Genomic DNA, 12,471 nt, shown 5'->3' with positions numbered 1-12,471 from the left:
ATGCCCCCGGTAGAGCAACTCAGGTCTTCAGTATAAGGAAAAGGAAAGCTTTTATTTCTGAAAGTAATATTGTCCACTGGGTTTTTGAACATATTTGAGGAAGAGGGCCTGTAATATGTTTTTTGACTATAGTACATTTATTTATTAACTGTAGATATTTGTAAAAGTATGTTTTTAGAGAGGTTGTGTTGGGAGCATTTAGGGTTTTAAGGTCATCATCCAGCATGATTTATCGGGCGCAACATGTGGATTCTAACTCTGTTCTATTCACCAACACTTTGTTAAAGGGGTTGTCCACTTTCAGCAAAATAATTGCTATTGTTCGTGTAATGAAAAGTTATACAGTTTTCCAATATACCTCCTATATCAATTCCTCATGGTTGTATAGATCTCTGCTTGCTGTCATTCTATGGAAAGCTTTATTGTTTACTTCCAGTCAGTGTCGGACTGGAGTACCTTGGGCACACCAGAGAAAATCTTTTTCGGGGCCCGCCATTCATTAAAATAGAAAGAATACTACAGAACCCAAGACACGTTGGGGCAGATTTATCAGAAGGATTCAACATTAGACAGCGTAAACGAAGACGGACAGATTTATACTGCACGAGGTATCATCCTGCCTCATGATGTATGAATCTGGATGATAAATATGTTGTAGTATAAGTCATTTTAGTATAAATTTGCACATTCTATTAGTTGGTTTAGATTACATCAAAAAATAAGCCTGATTTTTAGGCAATTTTGATACTGGTCCTGAGGAACAGCCCATTTGGTCATATTTGTTGCAAAACTGTCTAAAAACTGCACTGCAAAATTCAGTAAATAAATTCAGCACTCTAGCAAAGCTCAGTACACACATACAGAACCATACAAAATACAACATTTGTACATTGCCAACGACAACCTTGGTCATAACAACACAGGGGACATTACTGTGCTGGAAGCCCCAGGCAGGGAAGATAAGGTTAGTGTATCTACCAACCTTTAGATGAGAGAGACCTAAGAGCAAAATCTAGAGCGTGCTAAACAGTGACTATATAGTAGTCAGATACAAGGTATACACAGGGGCAATACTCTCATGCTCCATGAAATAAAAATTCTAAGACACATTTTTCTCCAAATCCTGGATTGAGCATCTGAGCATCTCCATATATATATATGCATAATGTGACAACTGGGTAGCTCCATGTATGGCTGTGTACTGCAACTGTAGCTCCATGTATGGCTGTGTACTGCAACTGTAGCTCCATGTATGGCTGTGTACTGCGGTTGTAGCTTCATGTATGGCTGTGTACTGTGGCTGTAGCTCCATGTATGGCTGTGTACTGCGGCTGTAGCTCCATGTATGGCTGTGTACTGCGGCTGTAGCTCCATGTATGGCTGTATACTGTGGCTGTAGCTCCATGTATGGCTGTGTACTGTGGCTGTAGCTCCATGTACGGCTGTGTACTGCGGCTGTAGCTCCATGTATGGCTGTGTACTGTGCCTGTAGCTCCATGTATGGCTGTGTATTGTGGCTGTAGCTCCATGTATGGCTGTGTACTGAGGCTGTAGCTCCATGTATGGCTGTGTACTGCGGCTGTAGCTCCGTGTATGGCTGTGTGCTGTGTACTGTAGCTACATGTATGGCTGTGTTCTGCGGCCTTAGCTCCATGTGTGGCTGTGTACTGCTGCTGTAGCTCCATGTATGGCTGTGTACTGTGTCAGTAGCTCCATGTATGGCTGTGTGCTGTGTACTGTAGCTCCATGTATGGCTGTGTACTGTGGCTGTAGTTCCATGTATGGCTGTGTACTGTGGCTGTAGCTCCATGTATGGCTGTGTGCTGTGTACTGTAGCTCCATGTATGGCTGTGTACTGGGGCTGTAGCTCCATGTATGACTGTGTACTGCGGCTGTAGCTTTATGTATGGCTGTGTACTGTGGCTGTATCTCCATGTATGGCTGTGTACTGCGGCTGTAGCCTCATGTATGGCTGTGTACTGTGGCTGTAGCTCCTTGTATGGCTGTGTACTGCGGCTGTAGCTCCATGTATGGCTGTGTACTGCAGTTGTAGCTCCATGTATAGCTGTGTACTGCAGTTGTAGCTCCATGTATAGCTGTGTACTGCAGCTGTAGCTCCATGTATGGCTGTGTACAGCATCCATTACAGGGCCCCCCCCATCCCCCTCCCCCCACAGCATCCATTACAGTGCCCCTCATCCCCCCACAGCATCCATTACAGGGCCCCCATCCCCCTCCCCCAACAGCATCCATTACAGGGCCCCCCCCATCCCCTTTCACCCACAGCATCCATCACAGGGCCCCCTCCTTCCGCTCAGCATCCATTCAAGGGTCCCCTGCCGCGTTCAGCTTACATTACATGGGTCCTTATGCTTACCTCCTCATGAAAGGCTGCTGACTGTCCCGCTCCAATGGTACAACCTGCCTTCCTATGCGTTTCCCAGTGTGCACACTGACGCTGCGTGCGCGTACATTGACACCACACGCACGTGTACAGTGCTGCCCCCGCTGCACACACTGACACCAGTGGAAGCAGACTGACACAGCCGCGCACACTGACGGCGGCGGCACGCACACGCGGACTAACGCATCGGGAGTACACTGTGAACTGGTGCTGGCGGAAACAGCGTCCGCCAGCGCCTGATCACAGACACTCTTTAAGTGTATAAGTGTCGGGACTCGGGGCCCACCGGAGGTTTCTTCGGTACTCCGCTGGGCCAGTCCGACGCTGCTTCCAGTGGATAGAAATCTGTCATTGGTGTTGTGATGTCACACAGGTGCACGGCTTGCTAGTATCACAGAGAGTAATCAGGTCCGTGACCATGAACAGATTTATATACAGTGGAAGTAAACATAGAAACATAGAATGAAACAAAGAATGAAAACAAACAGAAGATCTAGAAAACTGTGAGGAATTGATACAGAATGTGTATTGGAAAATTGTATAACATTTCATTACACAAATCATGTCAGTAATTTGCTGAAAGTGGACAATCCCTTCAATTCCCCTCATCGTAATGTATGTAGGCCTTTATTATTCTGACTTGTAAACAAACAGAAAACTAAGTACAAGGTGGCAATAGGCATAAAATATTACGTAAAGGGTTTGTGAAATCCAATAATTTCATGAGTGGTTGGCACTTGTAAATAGAAGCAGGGACCCATTAAATTAGCTTCTTCTGGCTCAAGTCAATTATATAATGTCTCATCTACTGATGCCTCTTCAGCCATAATATATCTTACTATGTTTCTGAATGTTTTATATTTTCTAAACTTGTATAAATGTTATTGCTTCATTAAAATCGAAATAAAAAATCTAATAAAAAAGCAGCTTTTATTCAATATGGGCAACTGGACTTATTATACTAGGTGTTAAATTCTTAACCAGAAATGGTAGGCGCTTCCCAGATATGTGTTATAATATCCACTGATATGAGGCCACAGATATGTCAGGCCCTGGTGAATGAGCCTCCTGCGTTGGGATACTGTGTGAGAAATCTGTACAGTATATGGCACCTCCCTGGCAGGTTTTAGGCTGCAGAAAGTACAATACTGTGACTAATGTGTTTTCTTTTCCTGTCTCTCAGGGTGAAAGCTTTACCTTCCAAGCCTCATAGCCGGAGAGGCCCAATTACAAGTCGCTCCTCTTTTTGTTTATCATAGCAACCACCCGCCCCTTTACTCCCGTCTCAGCTGCTCCAAGCCATTGAGTCAAGACATAAACAGGCAGCTTTCTCCTTTCTTCCAGGATCACAGATATGACATTTTCTTTCCTTGAATATCCACTTTACTCATTTCCAGAATTTTTCAATCTTTGGACCAGAGACTTCAATATAGAAGATTGCTAGTAAAATAAGACAAAGGCAGATGATCCAAACCAGAACATTACTTTTCTTACTCCAGTGAAAGCTATTTTATGGCATCATATTTTTTCTGTCTTTGCTTCCTAGAGACCTAGATTTTCGGCATATCTCCGGGATGCACAATATTTTATTGACCCTTCTTTTTTCTTCTGATAAACAGGATTTGATTTACAAACATTAATCATATTATAAATCTTGGACTATAAAGACATGAAGGTTGCCGTCTTGGATTTGGGAACTGTATTTGCTAAATTTTTCAAATCATCTGTATCTCCTATAAGTCCTGGGGCCACCACCAACCCCTTTTCCCAAGGATCTAATGCAGTGAGCTCTTCAGTAGCACCAGTCACTTCCCTGGCTGGAAAAACACCAATCCTACTGCTTTCTGCACCACCATCTCCTCTTCATATCCTTAGTACACCCACTGCATCAACATCTTCTCTGTCACGTGTCCCATCTGGAAAAGCTTTGACCTTGAATCTTCCCTCAAATGGGATTTCTGCACCCAGTAGTCCTCCTCATTCAGTAAAGCCTCAACCCCCAAACTTAGTATCTAGCAGTGTGGTGCAACCTAAACAGGTCAATGAGGAGTCATGGACAAATCCACACCCTACATCATCATCTCCACCACCAACAACAATTCTTGTTCGATCAGCACCAACAAATATCAACACTATAACACCGGCAATGCCATCTAACCACTCTAGTTGGTCACCAAGATTTCTTCAAGAGACGTCTCTCTCCAGCTGGAACACCAAATCTATGCTTTTTACCCTGCCTGATATTGGAGAGGAAAGCACAGATTATGAAGACAATCTTCACAGTCATGGGTGAGTTTTATTACTGAAATCTAGAAGTTTTGATAACCACTGCATGGTGTATACACAGTTGAAGGAAGTTGACCTCATGTAGATGCAACACCTTCTCATGAATAACTGCACAGAAGAAGATTGGGTCCAGCACTGATCCAAAAATAAAAGAATTACAATAATTTTTAATTTGTAAGAGAACTTCTCAAGATATCTTTTTATATTCCAATGCTGGGATTAAGAACCAGTTTGGTTAAAGACATACAACATATGTAATATTCCAATGGATGTTCTGTTAGGCTTTTAAAATTGGAATCTAAATTTTTTTTTTTACTTTTTGGATGCGTGCTGGACCCTACTTCCTTATAGTGACTGAAATAAAAAGCTTAAAGGTATTGTCCATAGGTTAAAAAATATGTCTGCTTTCTTGCAAAAACAACTCCAGGGTATTGTGTGGTTCTGCAACCAATCTACTTTAATTTCTATACAGTTGAGCTGTAATAACGGCACAAACCCTGGTCCGGTGTGGCGCTGTTTCTGTAAGAAAGCAGCCATGTTTTTTCACTTCTGGACAGGGTTAATCCAATGTTTTAAATTTAGCTCCCATGAAAAGTGCAAATGAGTCCTCCAATGCAAATACGGAACAGGTAATTATCTCTTTCACACAGCAGTATTTTTGGTCAGTATTTTAGCATAAATATAATCTAAAATAATAAAATATAAAATAATATAAAAAGTATCAGCGCTCATGCCCAGTTTGACATGATATACAATGGCTTTATTTAACAGCGGAGATGTGTGAATTACGGAGTACTCATGCATACAGGTGGCTTCAGGTGGTTGCATGCTATTCTATGTGCACATTGTATCTTTCAGCAGCACCTACTGTTTCAATGCAGTCCTTGTAATAGTTCAGCACAATGCATCCAAAGGTGATGATAGCTGATCTAACAGTTAAATGACAGGGCTCTTTGTGTGGTCTAACAATCAATTTGGTTGGCTATTATGCTTTTTTTTGTGCACAACTAAATTAGAACTATAGTAAAGGGTGACGTTTGGCAACACATTGCAACTTCTCCAAATAAGTGACTGCTATTGTAACACATAGGAATGCAGCAACTAAAAATCTAATCATGATATACAGTATCAGTGTGAAAATCAGGAAATTATCCAATCTGATGAAAAGGTGTTCTACTACTACTACTACTACTACTACTACTACTACTACAATGGGAAGATGATTTCTGGTTCACCTGCGTGTGCATGACTAGCTGAGTCTGGTATAATGTAAAAATGTATTATTAGGGTAATTGACAAATTAGAACTGAAATCTGAATATTGCTGATAGATGTTTATGTCAATGAAACAGATGATTACATATTACTACATCAGACTCTATAATAATAATAGGTTGTTTATATAGCACCATCATATTCTGCAGAGTTTTACAGATCATGCGATACATAAAATTAGACATTGCAGAGTAATACAATTAGCATTAGTTCAAGCAATAGGAGTGAGAATCCTGCACCCAAGAGCTTACAATCTAGGGGGGAAAACCGGTGTAACAAGATATAATTCACTGTTATCTATTATGAAATTTTCTCAACAATATTATCAACTGGTCTCATTTATATGGATTCCTTGCTATCCTTCCATATGAGAAGTGCCGAAATGCAGAGACTCGCAGAGAAAAAAAAAAGACAAAACCTGTAAAATAATTTTAAAAAAACCATTTGTGAGTTATGTTATGATAACAATGCACAATTGCATTGTCTATAGACTACTACCAGAGGAAGAACATAGAGTCCCTGCCTTGGATGACAGGTGACATAATATTACTAAGGAAAGCAACACTGTTCTGGTTTACAATGTATTATTATTTTCTTTATGACCTATAGGTTTTCCATATTTTTCCAATGTAAAATATGTTTTGAAGTGAAGAGACACAATGGTGTATGGAAGCAATAGAAAGAAAATTATATGTAAATTACCAGCAAAACCAAGGACACCATTTGTTTTCAAAATTCTTGCCAATCTGCTTTGTACTGATAAGAGGCTCATAATACAGATAACTACTGATAGTTGTCCATGGTTTGGTAGGTATCTTCATACCAAATGGGCAGAGCTAAGCAATGCACAGTTGTGTCCAAAATTAAATAGGCCTACTCTATGTGATTATTACTATTTAGTTATCATGTTCTTTCTACAATGTATATTGTATTGTATTCTTTCTACAATGTATATCTTCTACATCAGAATATATGGCACATTTACTAAGAAAGTCGGAAACGTCACTAAAAGTGCTCTGCCCGTGAATAATGCTCAGAGCGACAGATTCATTAAGAAAGTGCCCAAGAAATCATGAATCTGTCCCTTCCCTGCACAGGCCTGACAGAGTTCAACAACTTTTTTGTGGTGCACCTTTAACATAGGGCGTGCGACAGACTTTTCATGTTAAATCTGGTGCACAATCCGACTGAGTGCCGGAACACCCCCTAATTTGTGCCGCATGGTGGCTAGCTCAGTTGCGTCATAAAATGGCCTCGTGCAAGACAGTTGTGGCGTGGACACTTCTTAAATACCTGTGCAAGGCGTTAATACCAAAAAAAACGTGCAAAGTGTGACAGAAAACTGGCGCAAATCCCTTAGTAAATGTGCCCCATAGTGTTGTATAACATCACTGATACATGAACACAAATACCGCATTTTGGCAAGTAGTAAATGTATAAGAGGGCGTTCATATTCTTCACTTGTGAGGCTGTCTTCTCCTTTCTGCGCCCTGTTCGCTCTGGCTCCCAGCATGCATTGCCAGTGTTTTGTTCTGCAGGGCTGAAAAGAATGTCTGATGCTTGTTATTTATAGCCCGAATACAGGGAGACGCGACCGCTGAACCTGACAGACCGTACAATGAGACTGCACTCAGCTTCTTGTCTCATGAGAACATTGCTGAGTATATCTCAAGTACATGACTAAGGTGTTGACGCCGAACAGAGAGAAGTTCAGGGGCGTAACTAGGAGAAGCAGGGCTCCATAGCAGACTTCTGAATGGAGCCCTCCTCCCCCCTTTAAAAAAAAATATTTGTATACTCACACAATCACATATAAGGGTGGCGAGGATTACAGGCTGACAGACAGGACCCTAAACTGAGCCCCCCAAACTGTTGCCTGCCTACTTAGTGGCCCCAGCCTTAGTGCTGGTCAGTAACTGGAGGCCGATCCACAGTGCAGACGTGAAAAAAAGACTGACAAACAAGCAACACAGAAATAGAGGTCAGGGGTCACAATGAGATAGCAAGTATAGTACAGAAACTGAGTCCAAAGGGGGTAGTCAATAGTACAAAGTCCAGATCAGAAAACCAGAGTAAGCAATAGAAAACAATAGCACAAGCACGGGCAAGAAATGAGCTGAGATATGACTGAGCAAGCATATAAAGCTGATCCTGGACGCACCTCCAGCAGCAGCTGTCCATCGGGCTAGTAACCCTTGCTAGACAGAGTTGAACTGCAGAGAGCAGGGTGCGCCTCAATAAACACAAAGCACAGCAAAGGCTAAGTCACAGTTCACACAAACGAAACAAAAACTGGAAATAACGCCACCTAATCTGCCAACTGCGGATAGAGGGATATTTTGAAATGGATGTTACATATATACACACATTTATATACTCATACATCACATACACACCATATACACAAATACAGCATAAACATAAATATAGTTTACACACCAGATAAAGATACATACAGCATATACACACATACATACTGTACCATATACACCCATGCAGCATATGCACCTCACATATACACACATACAGCAGCAAATACACACATACATACAATAGCATATACAGACATACAATATATACACACATACAGATTATATATACCTAATACACACCTGCTATGGCTGCTACCCCTCTAGTTACGCCCCTGGTGAAGTTTCTTCTGGGGTCTTCTCTATTACTTGACCCTGTTTGGTAATTCCTGAAACTGTGCTAAAACCCACATTTTGTCCAGTCTTCATTTGGTACCTCTGTTGACTTTTCGCCAGGTTTGTTCTAAATGGATTGAGCTGAAGAACAGAATGAGGACATCAGGAACATTACAGAATTTGCTAAATATAGTAACTATAGATGCCTAGTGAATAGTCAGATTTTATGTTATAGATGGAGGGGTCGCTTTAATATCTGATAATCCATTGACTGAAAACATCAAAACTTACGCTAGCGCACAGGGGGGCGGGCCTCGGCCCAATCGCATGCGTTCCATAACCAGGACCTGGTGTCTTGAATTTAAACAATACAAGACACCAGGGCCTGGTTACCAATCGCAAGCGTTTCCCTCAAAACGCATAGGTGATCAGACAGAGGTCCGCCCCTGTGTGCTAGATTAGCGTTATGAATGCAACGCTAGCCGAATGTGTGACTGCGGCCTTAGTCTCTTGTACTTACCCCTTTAACATGTTATCATTAGATTTCTTGGCCAGGCTTATTACTACTTGTAGTCTCTACACTCCCGATTGACCCTATGATTGTTGCCAATGAGGAAATTACACAATAAGAAAATCTTTTACTCTGTAAATATGAATGTGTGTATAGGATTCTTAGGAACAATTAGTTATGCACCAAGAATAGCAGTCAAGCATTCAGCCCACAGTTCCCCAAAGTCTATTGTAACACCCCCAAGAAATAAAAAAAGCCCAAATCAATGTTTTGTTCTGCATGACCTGATCTAAAATATATGCGGAGGCACTGGAAGCCTCTTAGTATATCTGGTGTATTCTGCGCTGAAGATCAAGTCTGGCACGTTGTGACCAGTCTTGATAAATTTCCTCATCCCAAATGGTACCATAAAATGTTATCAATAAAAAAAATCAAAACAATGAAAGGCTTAATGTAGCATTATACGTAGAAGTATTATACATTTTCTGTGTCAGAATCTTGTGATAAAAAGAAAAGCAAAGAAAAGACAGAAAAATAATATTTTTGGTTTTAGGCTGCATTGGACAAACATTTCCAAATTTGTAATTAAGAGCAATTACAAAAATGATGTGTCTGTCATATTTGATGAAATGTAATCTAATATATAAAGCTGAGTGTATGTGTGTGTGTATGTATGTCCGCTAAAGGAATCTGCACCGTTGCGGTTTTGAGCCAAAATTTTCACCCAGTACTTTCCAGAATCCACTTATTTACCACCATATACAGGAGCCATTGTCTGCAGCTGCTGCTGCTGCAGTGGCAGTTGGAAGCTGCGTTGTGATTGGTTGCTATTCTTCCACAGGTTATTAATATGAGCTCAGAGACAGTCACTGAAAGAGACGGTTGAAGGAAGTTACTGAAAGAGGCTGTCGAAGGCATTCACTGAAATAGACTGTTGGAGGCAGTGTCTCGAAGAGACAGTCAGTGGCAGTCATTCAAAGAGACGGTCAGTGACAGTCCCTGAAAGAGACGGTCAGTGATAGCCACTAAAAGAGACGGTCAGAGGCAGTCACTGAAAGAGATGGTCAAAGTTCATCACTGAAGGATATGGTCAGAGACAGTCACTTAAAGAAATGGTCAGACAGTCACTGAAAAAGATGGTCAGAGACAGAGAAAATCAGAGACAGAGGTGGTCAATGAAAGTCACTGAATGAATGTCTGTGACAGTCACTCAATGAGACGGTCTGTGACAGTCACTCAATGAGACGGTCAGTGACAGTCACTCAAAGAGACGGTCAGTGACAGTCACTCAAAGAGACGGTCAGTGACAGTCACTCAAAGAGACGGTCAGTGACAGTTACTCGAAGAGACGTTCGGTGACAGTCACTCAAAGAGACGGTCAGTGACAGTCACTCAAAGAGACGGTGAGTGACAGTTACTCGAAGAGACGGTCAGTGGCAGTCACTCAAAGAGACGGTCAGTGACAGTCACTCAAAGAGACGGTCAGTGACAGTCACTCAAAGAGAAGGTCAGTGACAGTCACTCAAAGAGACGGTGAGTGACAGTTACTCGAAGAGACGTTCGGTGACAGTCACTCAAAGAGACGGTCGGTGACAGTCACTCAAAGAGACGGTCAGTCACAGTCACTCAAAGAGACGGTCAGTGACAGGGACAGTCAGAGACAGTCAGAAACAGTCAGTCAGAGACAGAGAGAGAGAGAGAGAGACAGTCAGAGAGAGACAATTAGAGAGAGAGATAGATACATTCTATTTTGTTATAGGTAAGGGCAGTTATTTTCTATCCCGGGCAGCACTGGGATCTACAGCTAATTTAAAATATAATGCAAAGCACTTCATAGCCTTTAACTGGTTGATTACTACAGGAAGAACCAACCATGTAAAGTGTATGGATGTCCCCCAACTATTCCATATTGCAGATAATAAAGAAGAGAATGATTGAGCACTTGGATTTCAAATACCCAGTCCTTTTGTTCTGATTGTTAATACACTGTTGTCAGAGATTTCAGCAGCAGGACATTCCCCTTTCCCCACTGATAACATGTAAATGCTTGTCTGAGATTTCTCCTGACAACGACACAAAGCTTAATACCAGCTTTAGATTACTTCCAGGTCTAATCATAAGACTGTTATAATACACAAAAAAACAAATAAATTTGGTCTATTTTTTCCCTTCTTTTTTTTACATGTAACTTTACATTTAGTTTATGGCTTCAGATAATTCTTTTGAGATCCTGACAAACAACTAAAGGGATACTACCAGTTCCCGCACAATCCCAAGCACTTCCAGACATACCATTCCTGTTTCCTAGCAATTTTATCGTCAAGCAAATATTCTCCAGGGTCTCCATCACTGTTTATTTACGTGTAGTAGGAATTATCTAGATTGCCCACAGGACTGTTTTGGTCAATCACTAGCCTCAGTGGGTTTTGTCCCAAATACTAAAAAAACCCAAAAAAACAAAGACCAGCAGTGGTGCTGCTGGAGCGTTAGGATAATTAACCTCTTTGTGACTGTTCTGTTTTGGACCATAATGGCCAATTTTGCGTTTGTTTCATTGTATACCAAAACACATTGTGGGAGCTAAATCAGGGCTTCTGTGCCAGAAAACTGCCCTAGAGGCTTTTTTATAATCACATTTGTTTGCAACCCTCCAGCGATTGCGATAATTATCACCTTTACAGCATTTCCGGGGTGTGAATGGGTATTAAGAGGGTGCGCCTGGTGGGGGAGTTGACAGCCTCTGTTGGTATACAGTGGCCAGCGGTACTGTAGCAGGCTTGTGGCTGTGGATGGCAACATAGGCCTCTGAATACAAACAAAGGCTGGTAGTTATAGGTGGTGCTGCAGGTGAGCAGAAGTGCAAACAGAGGTGAGTATTAGAGGTGTATTTTTTCTCCAGCCCCCGCAGCCATATATAATTTTTTAAATTCCCATAATACCTCTTTGAAATCTATTGTTATCATTGTATACATCATACCCTTTATAAAGGTCATCTGTAAGCAGGGTCGGCTCCAGGTTTCAGTAGGCTCTTGGCCAACAGAGCCTCAGTAGGCCCCTTTGCAGTGAACTCAATGGCGACAATAAAAATTCAGAAAGTAAAAGATTCGCCTGTTCCCTAAAATATTCCCTAACAGCCCCTCATGGTCATGGTGGATTCCTTATGTGCAGCCTTTTGTGGGCCCGCCCCCGCAGCTCTGCACCCGGCATTTGCCTTGGTATGCCCAGTTCTGGCACCAGCCCTGTCTGTAAGAAATGAGTGTAATAATAGCTGCTTTCTTTCTAGCTGACCTCAGGTTGGGGCCATTTTCATTTGTCAAGTCCCTAGTCTCATAGATAGTACTCTAGTTGGCC

General features: G+C 41.7%; 1 protein-coding gene across 2 annotated transcripts in view; it reads left to right on the top strand.

The window, feature by feature from the left end:
- The first annotated feature begins 3,657 nt into the window (after window positions 1-3,657).
- FAM149A (family with sequence similarity 149 member A) overlaps window positions 3,658-12,471 on the top strand; it is a 55,734-nt gene continuing 46,920 nt past the window's right edge. Inside the window, exon 1 of one of the 2 annotated variants that reach the window (XM_072122625.1) lies at window positions 3,658-4,693. In XM_072122625.1, the coding sequence (XP_071978726.1) occupies window positions 4,074-4,693 (620 nt within the window). In that variant the 5' untranslated portion in view covers window positions 3,658-4,073. The remainder of the gene's footprint in view (window positions 4,694-12,471) is intronic. The other variant, XM_072122618.1, reaches the window with a different exon arrangement.

Source organism: Engystomops pustulosus, chromosome 1, assembly GCF_040894005.1.
Source record: "Engystomops pustulosus chromosome 1, aEngPut4.maternal, whole genome shotgun sequence".
In the NCBI taxonomy this organism is placed as follows: Eukaryota; Metazoa; Chordata; class Amphibia; order Anura; family Leptodactylidae; genus Engystomops; species Engystomops pustulosus.
The sequence above is the reverse complement of the archived record's forward strand: the minus strand, read 5'-3'. Positions and strand labels throughout refer to the sequence as shown.